The 22,158-nt window shown below is 42.1% G+C and overlaps 1 protein-coding gene across 1 annotated transcript in view; it reads left to right on the top strand.

Moving 5' to 3' along the window:
• The window catches only part of LOC145393819 (uncharacterized), a 126,986-nt gene that overhangs the window by 89,931 nt on the left and 14,897 nt on the right, over positions 1-22,158 (top strand). Inside the window, exons 3-4 of the mRNA XM_080267865.1 lie at positions 19,394-19,527; positions 21,044-21,258. Of these exons, the coding sequence (XP_080123991.1) occupies positions 19,394-19,527; positions 21,044-21,258 (349 nt within the window). The remainder of the gene's footprint in view (positions 1-19,393; positions 19,528-21,043; positions 21,259-22,158) is intronic.

Below are 22,158 nucleotides of genomic sequence, written 5' to 3'. Positions count from 1 at the left end.
ACAGTAGGAGTAGAGCCCTTTTGTCGCCTCCAGGCAACGCCTGTTCGTAGCATTCCCATCCCTACACCATCACTCGCCATTTATTGTGGATTATTAAATGATTTTTTTTCTTGTTACTGTTTTGATTTTTTCAGCACCGGGACGTTTATAATTCTTTCTTGCTGTCAGAGGATGAGCGCTGAGACGAGTCTCGTAAACAAAAGCATCGCTTGCTAACGTCGTTGTTTGTTTTCTTGGGGAATGTTTTGAATTAACTAATTCCTGAGCCTATACTGCCCAATCCACAAACCCCATTTTCACACCATAACATTATCCTACACCATCCCAGCCGTCCCAGCTACTCTTCTTAATCATCTCCACTCATTTCTGCCTGGATGTGACGATTATCACAATAATAACTGTCTGAGTTACTATAAAAATAGCCGACCTACAGTATCCATATTCACAAGGTATGCCTTCATCACTGTCCCACACTAGCCCTTATCATCCCAACCCATCCCATTCTGTCGCCTCTGCCCAAGCCACCCACTCGCAGAAGACCTGAATCTACATATATGAAGAAAAATTGCACCAACTGGGCCCACTTTTATCCCATGACTTCGTGTCCATGGTGTGAATCGACTTGTTACCATAAACTTACATGATGGCACTAAAGTAATCTTAAGGGCTGTAAATTTCCTAAATTTTAGTGTAAAAATCACTGAAATGAACGAGAATGATTAACATACATCCTAATTGACATGACTGGATGTGAATGTACTTAAATTAGTCTGACTGGGCTCAGCTGGAGATGAAAGCTTTCAACAGAACCTTTTTAGACCTGAATGTCCCTGCACGGACCTGGACTGACCTGACTAGGCCAGTATGGATGTGTTAGGCCTGACTGAATCTGATCTGGCACTGTTGAACCCAAATGGAGTTTCACTGGTCCTGAGTGGACAAGGTTGCTTATGAATTTCTCCAAGTAAACCTGAATGATATCAGTGAACGTAGTTGGATGTGAAAGAAATCATTTGACCAAAACTGAACAGCAAAGACATAAATGGATCCGAATGGCTCTGAATGGACGTGCCTGAATCAGAATGGATGGGAATCTTCAAAATGGACTGAACGTGGTCTCAACAGATATAATTAGACCAAAATTAGACCATTGGCCTAAAATGACCTTACAAGGTTGGAATGGATGTGATACGCTTGCCTCGCTAGACAGTATTTATTTAAGTGTGATTGAGACAAAGAAACATGAGTCTGTTAAGGAGAGCATGTTGTTTCTGGTGCGGTTGGACTTCTGCAACATTCTCTGGCCTGTACAGGATGGAAGATTTTAAACTAATGTTTATGTAGCTGCTTTTGGAAACAATGATCACAGACAGTCCCATGGTGCAGATTTGTTCATGATGTGTGCGTTAGATTGATTTTAAAGACCAATGACCATGCGAATATGTGTGAGTCTCTTCGCTTGAAAGCAGCACTGTGCCGCCACTAAATATTATCGAAATGACAGTTATGGGACTGTATGTCCTTACAGATGCTCAAGATTGTAAGGTCAACCACCTTGGCAAACTATAGAAAATAGTGTCCTGGATTGCAAGAAACTAATCGGGTTGTCCGTTGGTGTGAAAGTAACCTATGCTTGAACTGAATCAAATGACTGGATGATGGGTGCTGCGACCTATCACCAAAATATGATGACAAGTCAAGGAATTGATCCTTCGATGATGTGGCTTTCAGTCTCTCAGTGTGGCAGCCATACCACCAAGTCGGGGTATCCACGGACAAAGTAAGTTATTTTTACCATATAACTACAATCCAGGAAGTAGATTGTGGAATCAGTTGAATACGGCGGTAATGCCGAGGTGGATGACAAGCTGGTGACAGAGAAAGCTGGACCTCCCGTTTCACCAGACCTTAGGATTTTTTTTGGCCAACTTCCTTTGCTGAAAATTTTCATCGTTTTCATATACCCAGACAGCAGACCAGCAGACTCTCATAAACACCTCTATGTAATTGTCTACGCCAGACTACATCCACCTTACACATTACACCATCTATTCTATCCCCTGTTTGTCATTGGGTGCTGCAGTATTACTCGCAAATGCAATGGTATCTTGGACTGCCACGGCTATAAATCATGCTCTTCACTGGAGGAGTGTAGGCTCAATTGCATATTTTATCACCATCCTTGGTCTTAATGCCAATCTTAGTCTGTTCACTTCATCCTTCAATTCAGTTTTCGCTCCACCATAACCCAGTGTAATGGATTCCATATCCACACAGTTGGCTAACCATAATCCCATTCTTGCCATTGAAAATATCATATTGGGTGATTTTTGCTTCATAATGCAGACTGGTTCTTATATTCAGATCGGATTGACGATATTGGTCTGAAATGTAAATTATATCCCGAACTGTTTAGTCTCTCACGGCTTAAAAAGTGACCAGAATACTCGTACTAGACAATTCTGATCATAGTGCCCATCTCTTGATCTATTCCTGAAAATACCCTGATCAGTTTAAGATTGAGATACAGTCACCATTAGGATCTTTCCGACCACAACCTCTTCGAATCCTCGTTCGTCAGTTGCCCCATACCTCGCTATTCAGAACTAGTAAAGGCGACCGGATAGAACTTTAATATGGCAGACTGGAATGGATTTAGAAATTACCTAGCCGATATGCCACAGCAGTCTTTCTTTCCCGCTGGCATCATATCTACCCAGTTCGGCATTCATAACTTAATACAAGTTGGTATGGAATTGTTCAAATCCTGCCTACAGTTTGCTAAGAGGTAGGATTCCCTCAAAAAGATTCACTGTAGTTGTGCCTGACCAACCGCTAAAAAGCCTTTAGCATTAAACCCTTGTTAAAAAAAAAAAAAAAATCCCTCGATCCCTTTAAAATTGCTACAAACTACGCAAGAGCAGTAATAAATCTTGGCAAATCAAACTTTCATCATAAACAAACATCCAATGTAGTAAATAAACAGCTGACAAGAACGTTTTGGTCAAATTCCATTTCCTTCAATGGTAACTTTAATCCTTAGAACAGAACGGTCCTCTGGAAGGACTGTGAATGCTATTGCAATTGCCTTTCTACAAGACCACGGAACATTTCGTATTTTCATGCCTGATCTTTCCCACTCGCCTGCTTGAAGCTGTTGCACCATTCAGTCACCCACTTAGCACCATGAAATGAGAATTTTGCCTGTTTCTCCCAGCTAGCTCCCTTTCCCCACCACCCAAACCAGCCCAAGTGGCACCACATACCACCAAGTTATATGGTACCTCTGACAGCGACTTCAAAGGGGAGAGGGTGGAAGTGAAGAGAAAAAAGGATCAAACTGGAACAATTGTGATTATGTGCGCCAAGTGCAAGGTTGCTCTACTGTATGTATGGCAGAGTGCTTCCACGCCTACCACAACTCTGGACGCTTTTCAGTGTCAGAAAAGAATGTAGTTATGTGTAAATATCCTGTTTTAGTATTCATGAAAATGAAAAACTGGTGTAACAGAGAATAATGAGACACTGGTGAGTGACAGTGAAGTGCAGTACACACTTGGAAAAGTGATAATGATGCTCGTTACGTAGTTATTGTGGATTATTATAGTTTTGTACGACGAAAGATAAATACTATCAGAAAATAACTGCTTCTTCGCATAACTATAATGTGGTAGAAAAATAAGTAAATAAGTGGCTACTTTTTGTGCATCATTTTTCCTTTATGTGGCAACCTTGTTACTTCAATATATTGTAAGTACTGTTGTAATCTATCTATTTAACTATCTGTCTATCTATCTATCTATTGCCAGACGCCTCAATCCCGTTTGGGGTGGCCCGTTTGGGGTGGCCACAAACAAATCGCCTCCAAGTCACCCTGTCCTCCGCCATCTCACTGCCCTGCTCCCAACTCACACCCCCCTCTCTCATATACCTCTCCACCCCATCCCTCCATCTCATCCTCGGCCTCCCCCTCCCTCTTCCCCCCTCCACCTCACTCACATACACTCTCTTCGTCACTCTTTCACCCTCCATCCTCTCCACATGGCCAAACCACCTCAGTGTGTTCCTCATAACGCTTCCTATCACATCCACATCCACACCACAACGCTCCTTTATATCCTCATTCGTCAGCCTGTCTCTCCATGTGACTCCACAGGCTCCTCTTAAATAACTCATTCCCACTGCTCTCACTCTTGACTTGTGTCCTTCCAACAACGTCCAAGCTTCACTTCCGTACGTTAGAGTTGGTATCACAATACTGTCATGTAGTAACTTTTTCACTTCCATGCTCACTTCCCTGTTTCTTATCACTGCTTTCAAAGAACCAGCAACCTTTCTTCCCTGCTTTACCCTTTCACGCACTTCACCCTCCAAACCTCCATCCTTACCCATCACACTACCCAATTACCTAAACGTACTCACACTTTCCAATTCCTCACCATCCAAACTCGCTGTACATTCACTGACTTCAACTCTCTCAAAGACCATCACTTTACTCTTCCCTACATTCACCTTTAGATTCCGTTTCTTACACACTCTCCCAAACTCATCCACCAAGCCTTGCAGCTCCCCTTCGTCTTCACTCAACAACACAGTATCATCTGCAAACAACAGTACAGGGAGTTTCCAAACACTATCCTCTCTCACCAGGACCACTCCAATATCCACTACCCTACCTTGTACCTCTTTTATTACCCCATCCATGTACAGATTGAACAACCATGGAGACATGACACATCCCTGTTTCAAACCACCTTTCAAGGAGAAAAATTCACTTAGTTCACCATCCGCACGCACTGCAGCCTTCGCACCATCGTACATACTCTTCACAGCATTCAACAACTTCCCATCTACTCCATATATTCTTAACACTTTCCACAATCCTTGTCTATCCACCCTGTCATATGCTTTCTCCAAATCCATGAAAGCAGCATACAACTTCTTTCCCTTCTCTAGAAACTTTTCCACTAAAGATCTAAGAATGAATATCTGATCTACACAACCTGTTCCCTTCCTAAAGCCTCCCTGTTCTTCTCCAACTAATTTCTCTGTTCTTTCTCTAACTCTGTCAGTAAGTATCCTACCATACACTTTTCCTATTATACTAAGAAGACAAATGCCCCTATGATTACCACACTTCTTTTTCCCCTTCTCCTTTGTACAAGGGAATAATTATACCTGACTTCCAATCCTCCGGGACTCTACCTTCCTCCCAGGCCGATCTGCACATCTTCCACATCCATTCTACTACTATCTCTCCCCCATGCTTCAGCATTTCACCACACACTTCATCAATTGCTGGTGCTTTCCCCGATTTAACTTTCTTCATTGCTTCCACAACTTCTATCCTACTGATTTCTTCCTGTCTTCTCACCATTGACATACTTGTCTTAATATTGTTTCTGCATTTTCCAGCATCATATACTCCTAAACCATATGTTATACCAACCACGTTAACAATTAAAAGATGTAAACAGTATGTGAGAGAGGAGCATTAAAGTATAGTTTAATGTAAATGGGCTAGGGAGATGTGGTGGAGAGTACCTAGTTCTCGCGAAATTATTTCAGCAAAGTAAGCTGTGTCCTAGGGTGTAACACTTAGCATAATTCGTCAAGGAGGAGCTACAACTGGGAACAAAACTGTGCCAATATTTCATGCCTTCAGTACCTCACATTCCTTTAATTGCTAACATTCTTAACCAAAGACAAGGTTGAAATATTTCTCTACTCATGGATTTATCTGTGATATGACGGGGGAGGGAGGGAAGTGAGGGGCATGCTCTATGAGTGAACTAGACGAAGACAACAGTAGGTTAACTTTTGTACAAGACTGTACAGTTGTGGCCAGCAGTACACTTACACTTTGAAAATTGTCCTAAGGTAATAAAAATGTAAACATGTAATGTTAACGAAGGTTTTATCTACGTGCTCCAATTTGGAAAACAATTTTTTTGCAGCTAAAGAAAATAACTAACAGACAGTAGGAGTAGAGCCCTTTTGTCGCCTCCAGGCAACGCCTGTTCGTAGCATTCCCATCCCTACACCATCACTCGCCATTTATTGTGGATTATTAAATGATTTTTTTTCTTGTTACTGTTTTGATTTTTTCAGCACCGGGACGTTTATAATTCTTTCTTGCTGTCAGAGGATGAGCGCTGAGACGAGTCTCGTAAACAAAAGCATCGCTTGCTAACGTCGTTGTTTGTTTTCTTGGGGAATGTTTTGAATTAACTAATTCCTGCGCCTATACTGCCCAATCCACAAACCCCATTTTCACACCATAACATTATCCTACACCATCCCACCCGTGCCAGCTACTCTTCTTAATCATCTCCACTCATTTCTGCCTGGATGTGACGATTATCACAATAATAACTGTCTGAGTTACTATAAAAATAGCCGACCTACAGTACCCATATTCACAAGGTATGCCTTCATCACTGTGCCACACTAGCCCTTATCATCCCAACCCACCCCATTCTGTCGCCTCTGCCCAACCCAACCACTCGTAGAAGACCTGAATCGACATATATGAAGAAAAATTGCACCAACTGGGCCCACTTTTATCCCATGACTTCGTGTCCATGGTGTGAATCGACTTGTTACCATAAACTTACATGATGGCACTAAAGTAATCTTAAGGGCTGTAAATTTCCTAAATTTTAGTGTAAAAATCACTGAAATGAACGAGAATGATTAACATACATCCTAATTGACATGACTGGATGTGAATGTACTTAAATTAGTCTGACTGGGCTCAGCTGGAGATGAAAGCTTTCAACGGAACCTTTTTAGACCTGAATGGCCCTGCACGGACCTGGACTGACCTGACTAGGCCAGTATGGATGTGTTAGGCCTGACTGAATCTGATCTGGCACTGTTGAACCCAAATGGAGTTTCACTGGTCCTGAGTGGACAAGGTTACTTATGAATTTCTCCAAGTAAACCTGAATGATATCAGTGAACGTAGTTGGATGTGAAAGAAATCATTTGACCAAAACTGAACTGCAAAGACATAAATGGATCCGAATGGCTCTGAATGGACGTGCCTGAATCAGAGTGGATGGGAATCTTCAAAATGGACTGAACGTGGTCTCAACAGATATAATTAGACCAAAATTAGACCATTGGCCTAAAATGACCTTACAAGGTTGGAATGGATGTGATACGCTTGCCTCGCTAGACAGTATTTATTTAAGTGTGATTGAGACAAAGAAACATGAGTCTGTTAAGGAGAGCATGTTGTTTCTGGTGCGGTTGGACTTCTGCAACATTCTCTGGCCTGTACAGGATGGAAGATTTTAAACTACTTTTTATGTAGCTGCTTTTGGAAACAATGATCACAGACAGTCCCATGGTGCAGATTTGTTCATGATGTGTGCGTTAGATTGATTTAAAAGACCAATGACCATGCGAATATGTGTGAGTCTCTTCGCTTGAAAGCAGCACTGTGCCGCCACTAAATATTATCGAAATGACAGTTATGGGACTGTATGTCCTTACAGATGCTCAAGAGTGTAAGGTCAACCACCTTGGCAAACTATAGAAAATAGTGTCCTGGATTGCAAGAAACTAATCGGGTTGTCCGTTGGTGTTAAAGTAACCGATGCTTGCACTGAATCAAATGATTGGATGATGGGTGCTGCGACCTATCACCAAAATATGATGACAAGCCAAGGAATTGATCCTTCGATGATGTGGCTTTCAGTCTCTCAGTGTAGCAGCCATATCACCAAGTCGGGGTATCTACGGACAAAGTAAGTTATTTTTACCATATAACTACAATCCAGGAAGTAGATTGTGGAATCAGTCGAATAGGGTGGTAATGCCGAGGTGGATGACAAGCTGGTGACAGAGAAAGCTGGACCTCCCGTTTCACCAGACCTTAGGATTTTTTTTGGCCAACTTCCTTTGCTGAAAATTTTCGTCGTTTTCATATACCCAGACAGCAGACCAGCAGACTCTCATAAACACCTCTATGTAATTGTCTACGCCAGACTACATCCGCCTTACACATTACACCATCTATTCTATCCCCTGTTTGTCATTGGGTGCTGCAGTATTACGCGCAAATGCAATGGTATCTTGGACTGCCACGGCTATAAATCATGCTCTTCACTGGAGGAGTGTAGGCTCAATTGCATATTTTATCACCATCCTTGGTCTTAATGCCAATCTTAGTCTGTTCACTTCATCCTTCAATTCAGTTTTCGCTCCACCATAACCCAGTGTAATGGATTCCATATCCACACAGTTGGCTAACCATAATCCCATTCTTGCCATTGAAAATATCATATTGGGTGATTTTTGCTTCATAATGCAGACTGGTTCTTATATTCAGATCGGATTGACGATATTGGTCTAAAATGTAAATTATTTCCCGAACTGTTTAGTCTCTCACAGCTTAAAAACTGACTAGAATACTCGTACTAGACAATTCTGATCATAGTGCCCATCTCTTGATCTATTCCTGAAAATACCCTGATCAGTTTAAGATTGAGATACAGTCACCATTAGGATCTTTCCGACCACAACCTCTTCGAATCCTCGTTCGTCAGTTGCCCCAAACCTCGCTATTCAGAACTAGTAAAGGTGACCGGATAGAACTTTAATATGGCAGACTGGAATGGATTTAGAAATTACCTAACCGATATGCCACAGCAGTCTTTCTTTCCCGCTGGCATCATATCTACCCAGTTCGGCATTCGTAACTTAATACAAGTTGGTATGGAATTGTTCAAATCCTGCCTACAGTTTGCTAAGAGGTCGGATTCCCTCAAAAGGATTCACTGTAGTTGTGCCTGACCAACCGCTAAAAAGCCTTTAGCATTAAACCCTTGTTAAAAAAAAAAAATCCCTCGATCCCTTTAAAATTGCTACAAACTACGCAAGAGCATTAATAAATCTTGGCAAATCAAACTTTCATCATAAACAAACATCCGATGTAGTAAATAACCAACTGACAAGAACGTTTTGGTCAAATTCCATTTCCTTCAATGGTAACTTTAATCCTTAGAACAGAACGGTCCTCTGGAAGGACTGTGAATGCTATTGCAATTGCCTTTCTACAAGACCACGGAACATTTCGTATTTTCATGCTTGATCTTTCCCACTCGCCTGCTTGAAGCTGTTGCACCATTCAGTCACCCACTTGGCACCATGAAATGAGATTTTGCCTGTTTCTCCCAGCTAGCTCCCTTTCCCCACCACCCAAACCAGCCCAAGTTGCACCACATACCACCAAGTTATATGGTACCTCTGACAGCGACTTCAAAGGGGAGAGGGTCGAAGTGAAGAGCAAAAAGGATCAAACTGGAACAATTGTGACTATGTGCGCCAAGTGCAAGGTTGCTCTATGTATGGGAGAGTGCTTCCACGCCTACCACAACTCTGGACGCTTTTCAGTGTCAGAAAAGAATGTAGTTATGTGTAAATATCCTGTTTTAGTATTCATGAAAATGAAAAACTGGTGTAACAGAGAATAATGAGACACTGGTGAGTGACAGTGAAGTGCAGTACACACTTGGAAAAGTGATAATGATGCTCGTTACGTAGTTATTGTGGATTATTATAGTTTTGTACGACGAAAGATAAATACTATCAGAAAATAATTGCTTCTTCGCATAACTATAATGTGGTAGAAAAATAAGTAAATAAGTGGCTACTTTTTGTGCATCATTTTTCCTTTATGTGGCAACCTTGTTACTTCAATATATTGTAAGTACTGTTGTAATCTATCTATTTAACTATCTGTCTATCTATCTATCTATTGCCAGACGCCTCAGTCCCGTTTGGGGTGGCCACAAACAAATCGCCTCCAAGTCACCCTGTCCTCCGCCATCTCACTGCCCTGCTCCCAACTCACACCCCCCTCTCTCATATACCTCTCCACCCCATCCCTCCATCTCATCCTCGGCCTCCCCCTCCCTCTTCCCCCCTCCACCTCACTCACATACACTCTCTTCGTCACTCTTTCACCCTCCATCCTCTCCACATGGCCAAACCACCTCAGTGTGTTCCTCATAACGCTTCCTATCACATCCACATCCACACCACAACGCTCCTTTATATCCTCATTCGTCAGCCTGTCTCTCCATGTGACTCCACAGGCTCCTCTTAAATAACTCATTCCCACTGCTCTCACTCTTGACTTGTGTCCTTCCAACAACGTCCAAGCTTCACTTCCGTACGTTAGAGTTGGTATCACAATACTGTCATGTAGTAACTTTTTCACTTCCATGCTCACTTCCCTGTTTCTTATCACTGCTTTCAAAGAACCAGCAACCTTTCTTCCCTGCTTTACCCTTTCACGCACTTCACCCTCCAAACCTCCATCCTTACCCATCACACTACCCAATTACCTAAACGTACTCACACTTTCCAATTCCTCACCATCCAAACTCGCTGTACATTCACTGACTTCACCTCTCTCAAAGACCATCACTTTACTCTTCCCTACATTCACCTTTAGATTCCGTTTCTTACACACTCTCCCAAACTCATCCACCAAGCCTTGCAGCTCCCCTTTGTCTTCACTCAACAACACAGTATCATCTGCAAACAACAGTACAGGGAGTTTCCAAACACTATCCTCTCTCACCAGGGCCACTCCAACATCCACTACCCTACCTTGTACCTCTTTTATTACCCCATCCATGTACAGATTGAACAACCATGGAGACATGACACATCCCTGTTTCAAACCAACTTTCAAAGAGATAAATTCACTTAGTTCACCATCCACACGCACTGCAGCCTTCGCACCATCGTACATATTCTTCACAGCATTCAACAACTTCCCATCTACTCCATATATTCTTAACACTTTCCATAATCCTTGTCTATCCACCCTGTCATATGCTTTCTTCAAATCCATGAAAGCCGCATACAACTTCTTTCCCTTCTCTACAAACTTTTCCACTAAAGATCTAAGAATGAATATCTGATCTACACAACCTCTTCCCTTCCTAAAGCCTCCCTGTTCTTCTCCAACTAATTTCTCTGTTCTTTCTCTAACTCTGTCAGTAAGTATCCTACCATACACTTTTCCTATTATACTAAGAAGACAAATGCCCCTATGATTACCACACACTTCTTTTTCCACTTTTCCTTTGTACAAGGGAATAATTATACCTGACTTCCAATCCTCCGGGACTCAACCTTCCTCCCAGGCCGATCTGCACATCTTCCACATCCATTCTACTACTATCTCTCCCCCATGCTTCAGCATTTCACCACACACTCCATCAATTGCTGGTGCTTTCCCCGATTTAACTTTCTTCATTGCTTCCACAACTTCTATCCTACCGATATCTTCCTGTCTTCTCACCTCCCTCCTTCTCCCAGCCATTCCCCAGCCACTTATACTCACATTACTTCCATCCTCTATGTTCAGCAATTCCTTAAAGTGTTCTCTCCATCTGCTCACTTTTTCTCCCTTCTCCACTAGTAATCTACCATTTTTATCTTTCACTCCCCTGCTAACTTCACTTCCACCCTGTCTTACTCTTTTCACTTCTTTCCAGAACATTTTCTCACAGTCCGTCCACTTTACACTCAAATTCCTTCCAAATTCCTCATCCACTCTCTTCTTACTCTCTCTTACTAATCTTTTCACCTCTCTCTTTCTTTCTACATATAACTCTCTCTTCTGCCTCTCAACTTCTTCCACGCCCCTATTTTTCATCCATTCATTGTATGCTTTCTTCTTTTGTGCCACAGCCTGTCTCACCTCTTCAGTCCACCACGCTGTTCCTTGCACCCCCCTCCGTCTTCTCTTCCTTCCACACACCACATCACATGCTGCACATATTTCTTCTGTAAATATCCTACACACACCTTCCACGTCTCCCATCTGCTCCAATTCATATTTGCCCAATCGTTCCTCCACTTCCCTCTTATACTCTGCCTTTTTCTCATCCTCTTGTAACCTTTCCACTCTCCTTGCAACTACTCCTTCCTCTCGTCTTTCCGTTCTTCTATTCCTCCATCTTACTTGAATTCTAATTCTGGCTACCACCAAGTAGTGGTCAGAAAGTCCACTCCTCCAACCTCTATGAACTCTTGCATCCATTACACATCTTCGCATCCTTTCATCCACACACACATAATCAATCATTGCCTTCCTTTCATTCAGTTCACCACCCACCCTTCTCATCACTCGCCATGTATACCTGTGGATCATTTTATGCCTGAAGAGAGTATTGGCTATCACCAACCCCCTCCCAGCACAAATGTCCACTAACGCACTCCCATTCTCATCTATCTCAGCAGGAACACCCCACTCACCAACTATTCCATCCACCTTCACATTCCCAACTTTACCATTCATATCACCAATCAAAAACACTCTCTCATTCCTTCCAAACTTTTCCATACACACTTCTACATTTGTCCAGAACTCTTCTCTCACTCTTCTAGCACGATCTTGCATTGGCGCATACACACACACAATCGCCCACATTTGTATTCCAACTTTCAACTTTACTCACACAATCCTTGACCCAACTGATCTATACTGTCTTATGCTCTTCTTCCATCTTTTGCTCACAACTATACATACTCCTTCCTTTGCCCTCTCATTCTCACCTACTCCTGCACATATACCCCATCCATACTCCCATTCTCTCACACTTTCTCCTCACCATTTTGTTTCAGTTATTCCAGATACATCCACTTTCACACCCTCAAGCACCTGGACAATATCTCTCTCTTTCACCTCATCATTCGCTGCCCTTACATTCCACGTGCCAATAACCATGTCCTTTGTCTGGTCCTTGGTCATCATCGTTTGGTCAAATTCCCCTATATGTATATATATATATATATATATATATATATATATATATATATATATATATATATATATATATATATATATATATATATATATATATATATATATATATATATATATATATATATATATATATATATATATATATATATATATATATATATATATATATATATATATATATATATATATATATATATTTGGTCAAATTCCCCTATATATATATATATATATATATATATATATATATATATTTGGTCAAATTCCCCTATATATATATATATATATATATATATATATATATATATATATATATATATATATATATACTATATATATATATATATATATATATATATATATATATATATATATATATATATATATATACATATATATATATATTATATATATATATATATGGTCAAATTCCCCTATATATATATATATATATATATATATATTAGAGAGAGAGAGAAAGAGAGAGAGAATGCAAAAATTATAAAGAAACTTGAAACAGCCGATTACTTGCGAGCACCTATTTAAAAGTTTAGGGGAATTTGACCATGAATGAAGAATACTAACCCTAATTCCTAGTTCCCACTGTATCCTTCATACAGTAGTAGTCCCCTTCGGCATGTATACTACGATCCCAGAGGATTTTCCAAGATTCCATACATCCCTGGAAATCCTCAAGTGTGACTGTTTTGAGCACCTCCTGCTAGTCTGCCTGGATCCCATCAGTTGTGTCAAAACGACGCCCTTTCAGCCGGAATTTCATCTTGGGCAACAGGAAAACGTTGCAGAGGGCAAGATAAGGCAAACAGGATTGATGGGAAATGACATATTTATGTTTTTTGGAAGCCAAGAATTTCTGAACAATGTATGATGTGTGGGAGGGCGCATTGTCATGGTGGAGAACCCAGTCGTTGTCCTTCCACTTAAGGAATTCCATGGATGCAAGAAATCTTTGAAAACAGTTGGGATCACTGTATACATGCCCAGGGGAATAAGAAGGAGACGATGGAGACTAGAAGATGGGGTTAGTAATTCTTCTTTCAAATTCCACGACCTTTTGGGTAGCACCTTTTAAGTGTGCCAAGTACATGGTCAGCCTTTTGTATGGGAGAATGCTTCCACGCCTACAACACATCCAAACGCTTCTACTCTCTGGAAATATTGTAAACATGTGTAAATATCCTGTTTAGTATGTATGAAAAAAAAAATAGTGCAACCCTTGAGTGTGAAGACAATAATTAGTTACATTAGGGTGCACTACAGACAAGCGAAAGCGACAGTGACACTCACTACGAAGTAATTCTGGATTGTTATAGTTTTATATGACCCAACGTAAGTACTTATAGAGATAAAATGACCTTGTAATTGCAGAATTAGGAATAAATGGTGGAAAATTTAGGAAATAAGGCATTTCTTTGCTCACATGGCAACTCGGCATGAATATAATACTTCAGTACTTTGTAAATATTTTCTTGTAATGTGTGAGAACAGTCAGAAACATACTGCAGGATGTCCAGTAAAAGATGCGGTGACCTACTTAAAGTATACTGGAGTTAATTCATTTCAGAGAGTGTGGATTTTTCACTCCTGTCAGCTCGCAGGCTTAGCTTCAATTTGTCAGTTGCCAGAACCGCTCCTTACTCCCGGCAAGGCACCCTACGTATCATACAGTAAATTCACAAATCCCACACCACCCTTCAAGATTTTGCCAACTGAAATTTCCAACTTGGTTAAAAAGTCTCGAGAGTAAAAAGGCAAATAAACACTGAAGCACAAATATAAACACAATACTAAAGAACTAAAATGACAATTCTTCCAGGCATTCATTTCAGCGATGAGTTTACCCACTGGAACATAACTGCATAGCTGCATTAAGAGAAGAAAATATAACATAAGGTGGTTCCATTTACAAATCACATCATACATAGTCCTATAGATGTGCGGGTCATCTCCTTTCTCTGCATAGACACTGTCAAGAGAGTGGCTGGTCGGCTGGCATAGTGGGATGGTATGCAGATCCTTGACATTCAGGAGTGTGCCCGCACTACCTCAGCTGTGTCCCTGGCATGGATGAGGGCTATTTGTGAAGGTGGTGAAGACTCCGCAGTGACAGATGACCACTGCCATTTTTCTTCAACGTACACTGCCAGTGTGGCTACCTCCAGTATCACACCCTACTTGCCCCACATCTTTGATGCCTCATCCTGTACTCTGATGGGTGTGCCCACGGCCAACTGCGGTGGTGTGGCGGTATCGTTTGCAGGGCTACCCGACACACGAACCTGGCTAACGATCATAACACATTCCCTTCTCTGCAATATGACCCTCCATTCCTTTTTCACCAAGTAGTGCTGCCTCATTACCAGTACCCATCCCTCAGCTGCCATCCTGTTGCTGGCTGAGCATGTGACTTGTTCCCCCCTCTTAGGTGGGTGATGAAATACTGAAACAATGCCTGAGGTGCCCTGGTGTTGTGATGGCTTCGTTCTGCACCTGTTTTGCTTCTCAGCTCCCGTTTTGTGGCTTTCATTGCCGCCTCGACCCATCCATTCAACTGGGAATAGCGAGCAGACGAGATGAAGCCCATGAGTTCCCACTCTCTGTACAACTTTCCCATCTCATCACTGTTCAAATTCATTCCTCCATTGGACGTAATCTCCATGGGTATGCCCCATCTTTTGATGAATGTGAGCAGTTTGGCATTGACTACTCCTGAGGTTGCACTTCTTGGGAGGTGCACCAGTTCTAACAAACCTGGAAGCCTGCCCACATAGGTGAGGTATGTGTGTCAAATCCAGTTGAAAGAGGTCCATAACTGCCTGCTGAAATGGGTACTCAGGTGGTGGCGTGAAGATTTGTGGCTCCAGTGGCTGAGATGGAGCATGTCTCTTATATAGGGTAGGTGACAGTGTTACTCCAGATCCATCTCTGTCCCTGGCCAGTACACCATCTGCTTAGCCCAGTGGAGTCAACCCCTTGATGTTGTGCATGCAGGTCGACCACCATTTTGTGCCTGAGTGCCTCAGGGATCACCAGCCTGATGTGGTCCTCATCACAGGCATACCTGGTCAGGTCCTCTGTGCCTGACAGCCTATCCTGGATTTTATAATAGGGATGCAGGCACTAGTTCTTATGCTTTGCTGTTGGGCCAGTCTCCAGCCCAGATTCGGCTGAGTAACTGCTGGTAGGTTTGATCCTCGTCTGCTGCCTCCTTCACAATCCCATGGTTCACCATCCCATGGTCCATCCTCTGCACTGAGTGTTGCAACTGTAGTGGCCACCATGGCAGCAGTTGCCTCCTCTTCATCAGCTGTGTATTAATGACTGGGCGATGCTGTGAGTGCTGGGCAATGTGAAAGTGTATCTGCTGCACTGTTGGTCTTCCCGAGGACATACTTGATGGTACAGTGGTAGAGCAGTTGTCTTCTCTTTCAGCTGCAGCAGCTGGATGTTGTGCAGGTCTTTTAAGTGCTCTGGCTCCAAGCAGAGTCACCAGTGGTGTATGGTCAGTCACTACCGTGAGGTTCAGGCAGTTCAGCAGGAAAAGACATTCTTTTGCAAGCACCAGACTACAGTCAGTGATTCTCCCTCCACAGCCGTGTACCCGCTTCAGCTTCACTCAGTCCGTGACTGCCACACGGGTATGAAGTGCCACTGTTCTTTACAGAAGAAGGAGGACTGCAGTGACACATTCGCAGTATTGATGAAACATGAGAAATTTGATGCCTTCCTTACTCCAGTCTACCACCACTCCCGTTGGTCAGGTTTTGTTGTAATATACTAGATCATCTTGGTCAGTCTGCAGATGAACTTCTTAGCTTCTTTCCAGGGTGCTTATCCCAGTACACCCTTGCTGACTGTGGCTGCTTGAGTAGCTCTGCAAATGGTTGCATCAAGGGGCTGGTGGAAATGTTGGTGCCAAGTCGTTGATGAGACCATGCCATGATCTGATGTCCGCTAGGGTAGGTTGGCTTGGCACTGACAAGTTCCACACCACTGTTTATCTCTTTTCCACTGGAGCATGCTCCTCCTGTCCTAAGTGGAAGCCAATGAAGTCTACTTCCCTTCTGCAGAATTGGATCTTCTCTGTATATAACGTGCTGCCATTTTGCACACAGGTCTCCAGAAAATCATGCACATGCCAGAATGCTTGGTCCACTTTCTTATTGTACAGAATCTTATCATTAGTGCACTTGTACTTCCTTGGCACCCCTTGCATCGCATCATTAAAAACTGCTTTGTGTAGCCTCATCTGGTGAAAACTCCAACAGGGTTATGCTACCATTTTATAGCTGCACTGTTACCCCCGAGACCATGCAGTATGGTAGTAGTAGTAGTAGTAGTAGTAGTAATAGTAGTAGTAGTAGTTGTTCCCTAGGCAGTCTGGCCGAACAGCCCCGAGTCCCTGAGGAAGGCCATGGCCGAGACCGGGGTTTCCCGTAGAGCTCTCAAGGAGTGTACGTTGTGTTGTTGGCGTAAGTGATTGTGCAATGCAGTCTTCCATAATGTGCTTAATAGTATGGGGTACTGTATTGCATTCTGGACATGCATCAATGACGGAGTCATCCAGCCTCTTCTGGTAACTTAAGATGGCTGGATGATGCCCACATCTCAGCCTGGCCAGGTGGACCCTGTCCTCACGAGGGAGATAGGATTCGGAGGGGTGGATATCAAGAGGCCGTGCATGCAGCTGTGTTTTGTCTTTAAGTGATAGGGTAAAACTTTATGGATATCTGAGGAGGGTTGACCACGGCACGTGCAGTCCATTATTTCTGTATTATCATGTCAGCTATCACTCTGCCATATGTGAATTTAATAATCATACAAGTTTAATGTGTCTGTCATTACCAGTTGCATATTACTAATATAATGTAAAATTATCAGATGTTGAGGCAAATTGTCAAACCGTTTCAGTCTAATTACATTACACTAGGGGAATTTTTGAATAACCTGTTTAAAATATGTGAACAACCATTATTTAATATTCTCTTAAATAAATTTCTGGTAAAGCATACATACCTTTGGTACTAGAAAAATACAGTATATATGTTGATGAAAACGTTTATATTGCATAAGTACAGGAGGATACTATTTGCACGACTGACAGTTTTATGCTGCCATCGCACAGTGACATAAAACAGGTTACTGATTTACCCAGCTTACAGGCGAGTAAAACATAAATCTGGAAACATAAATCTGCCAAACATAAACATGGAAAAGTGCTGAGTATCAAAACGTGGTCAATTATAGGTGAACAAGTTTAATAGTTTCGTCTCTCATGGAATTCAAAACGTTCTAAGTCTAAACAGTAAAGTCACGCTGTGTATATGTGTGTTTGTTTGTGAATTTTTTCTTTTTTTTTCTTTTGGCGAGAATGGCAATTGAAATCAACCAAATTATTTTTACATTATGTAGGGGTATGTTCAGGGAGTGTCAGAAAAACGAAAATAATAACGATCGCGCGGGACGCAAAGGAGCTAAATTGTCGGAAGTCGTGACGTGCGAAAATGTCTGTGCTTTTGTTCGTTTCATTCACGAGAACGGTAATAGAAATCAACCAAATTATTTTGGCATTAGGTCAGGGAAAGTCCAGGGAGTGTGAGAAGTATAAAGAAGAAATAATGACGATCGCGCGCTACGAGACGGTGCAAAATTGTCGGAACTAGCGGCACCCAAAAATATGCAGAATTCACTCTATTCAACTCTTTGATCGCAGTTGGTCATACCGGGTTAACTAACGGTATGGAAACAAAGAAAATGGTATTTGCAAACATTTTGTAACGGGAAGGGTATTAGTTTGTCCTGGGAGTTAATTCGGCCAAACCTAGTATATAATAAAGCCTGAAACCAGAATGTTTGAACAACTGACGAAGTTCTGTGATAGAGAAGTAAATTACAGTCATAAGAGGCTATTGTCTGGTTTGAACAGCTTTCTCAACGCAGAGAGGACAAGGAAGTTTGATCATTGTAATGACATTAGTCTTCTCTCCACAACCTTCTCAGTCTGTAGAAATGTTTCGAAACATTAATTTTTTATTTATCCACCCAGTCGAGGCAGTTTAAACATCAGATGGACTAAACCTTGGATTAAATACCTCAGCGGCTGAAAACCTTGTTCTGAATGTTGGTGAGCTTCGATTATGCTGTAATTCACGTTTTAAACCGGGGATCGGGTTAAAAACCATGACTTTATTTGGGGCCTTAGAAGCCTTAATAAAAATTTGATTGTTGTTGGTCGTCTGCTTATAACCTGCTGCACTGCGATAATGTCTTGGATTAGTTTCTTCTTGTTCCCTTTCAAGGATGTTACTCTGATGAGGCGAAACCATTTATAATGAAGGGAATTAAAGAAGACTATGATTAACTCTTGAAATTCTAAGTAACTGAAGCTGAATAATATCTATGAAACTAGCAAGAAAAAAGACGTCACTTAACTGAAAAGATTAATGACCCTCATGCAATCGAGCAGAGTAAATGTACGCTATTTCATTCTTCTCCATCCGGATAATGTCAGCTGTCATAATAATGGTGCAATCAACGACTGTAACTCTTTGTGTTCCTTTTCTTCTGCTCCTGCAGACGAACCCAGGTCGTCTCCTAAGCTGTCTATAAGCAAGCAGTTGTGGTCCCCCGGGGAGGAACTCAAAGCCAACTGCACAACGCCTTTGGCACGACCGACGCCGGAACTGCACTGGTACATCAATGACGTTAAGGTATATATATATATATATTTTTTTTTACAGTGCATTTTAAGGCCGTGTATACAGGATGATTCGTATACCGCACGCTTCTGTCTGCAGCAGGAACGGTTCAGTCTGCTGGTGTGTGGAAAAAAAAAAAAATGCATGAGACAACAAAATGGTTGCGGGAAGTAGAAAATATTTCTGGGTAAATACTGGTAACACTAACTTAGCCGTCAGTGAAGCACTGTATTTGCATAGGCAAATATATAAAATTAGGCATGCATACTGTTTCTGATGAACAAAAACTGTGGTGGAAAACTAACTTGGTGCATGTCTACATTCTACATGAAAAGATGGTGACGTAGACAGTGGGTGTGACAGGGTAATAGAGAAGACAGAGAAATCAGTTCAGAAAATGAAGCGTGGAATAGCAGCAAGAATGGTTTTGATTACAAAAATGTGTCACATAGGGTGACAGGATTGATCAGTGGTGACTCAGACTTTTCATTGTCTGCGTGGGTGTACATGAGGTACTGAAAGTTTATAAGAGTGCAAGTACTATGTCGCTGTAGAAAGGCATTAGTGATAAATAGGAATGTCATGATTTTAGAGACATAAGTCTGTTAAACGTAACAAATAATGTGTATGGAAGATTGGTGAATAAATGATTAATGCAACATTATTTAAAGTGACATGTTTTGTCAGGTTGAGAGGTAATACTATGAAACGGCGTGTAAGCTGACAGTGTAACCGTGAAGACAGACCAAGGTCAAAGTGTTATGGCCACGGGGAGAGATAGGGTTATGACAGATTGATAGAGAAAAAACTTATTCTTCTTTTTCTACCTCGACTTGTCTGACAGAGTAGTCCATCGACTACGAGCAAGCAGCCATCTCTCCGTGGCTTCTTGCCAGGGTTGGAACAGGCTTCCACATGTCGAGGTGCAGGGAAAATGGAAGAGGCATACCCCCAAGAGGGTGAGCTGTGTATAGCAGTAGTAGTAGTTTCAACCCGAACTCTGATACTTGGTATGTGTGGTTGAGTGTCCCGATTGGGAGTGTTGTGCAAGGTGAGTTACAGGGCGTTGGTCATACGTCACTGTCATATTAGTACCTCCCAGGACGATTGTAACCATCCACTCACTACTTTTTTTCCTTTTTAAGTGTAGATGTTACATGATCCTTCATGTCATCATCCTACCTTCTCCATGGCACTCCGTTTCTTCTCACTTGTTCTAGAGAAGAAATTGTAAATATAAGAAGCAGAGCTAGTGAGAAGCGTAACACAGAGGAGAGGGTGGAAGAAGGACATGAAAGGAAAAGAACCATAAGAGATCTGAGTATCCAGTGGGTGAAACGTGCAGGGAACATAGTACTTTCACTCCTTCTTTGGGCTGAGGAAAGTGCCAAGATGATAATGAAATGATGATAATGATGATGCTTGTTTTAGTTCACCTTGACCTCTTTGTTCTCTCTCTCTTGCAGCAATAAACGTGTTGTCGTTGCATTTTCCATTATCAGTTATCTGTGCTCTGTGTTCTCTTCAGATCCCCTCCCACCACTCCATACTGGTGTCGCAGGGTGAGCGTGTGCAGGGTATGGGTATAGGTGTGGATGTGGGCGTGAGTGGGTGGACAGGAGTGGGCGGCGTTGGACTCTCAAGAACTTCAAGGCTCGTTCTTAAACTGAGCGAGTCTCACTTCAGTCCTGCTGGTCGAGCCACCCTTAAGTGTGATGCTACATATAAAAGCGTCTACCATAGGTGAGAGAGAGAGAGAGAGAGAGAGAGAGAGAGAGAGAGAGAGAAGTACATATCTATCTATCTATCTCTTCTGTATCTATCTATCTATCTATCGATATCTATATATCTGTCTATCTATCTATCTATATATGAATGCTACCAACCTTGCATTTCACTTCCACACATCCCCTTCTCACCAGCCAGTTGTTTTGTAACATAGTTTAAGAATCTCATTATTTCAACATTCTCATGCTATCAAATATTGTACAGTATACCCGTCATAATGCACCAATGTTTTTGTTGTTGTTGTGGCTGATTTGTTGCGGCTCAAGGCTCACCTGGACATAAATAGACGGCCTACAGGATGAAGCTGCCCTTCTCCCGCAGTCCACCATCCTTCTTCCGGGTGACAGGGACGGAGAGGAAAGAGGCTTGTTACACTGGACAGAGGTGCCTTCCGGTTATATCGGTTCCACAGCGAAGGCGTCCCTATAAGAAAAAAAAAAAAAAGTCTGTCTATTGCCAGACGCCTTAGTCTCGTAAGGGGTGGCCACAAACAAATCGACTCCATGTCGCCCTGTTCCCAGCCATTTCACTGTCCTGCCCCCAGCTCACATCCCTCTCTCTTACGTACCTCTCCTTTCCATCCCTCCATCTCATCCTCGGCCTCCCCCTCCCTCTCCCCCCATCACCTCTCACATACAGTCTCCACGTTAGTCTCTCACTCTCCATCCTCATTTCATGGCCAAACCACCTCAGTGTGTTTATTCTAACTCATCCTGTCACATCTACATCCACACCACGATTCTCCTTCACTTCATTATTTGTCAGTCTGTCTCTCCATGTGACTCCACATGCTCCTTTCAAATAACTCATTTCCACTGCTCTCATTCTTGACTTGTGTCCCTCCATCAAGGTCCA

This window comes from Coenobita brevimanus, chromosome 25 (assembly GCF_032717465.1).
Source record: "Coenobita brevimanus isolate Jiangsu-jjx chromosome 25, ASM3271746v2, whole genome shotgun sequence".
Taxonomy (NCBI): Eukaryota; Metazoa; Arthropoda; class Malacostraca; order Decapoda; family Coenobitidae; genus Coenobita; species Coenobita brevimanus.
This window is presented reverse-complemented; position numbering and strand designations above follow the sequence as displayed.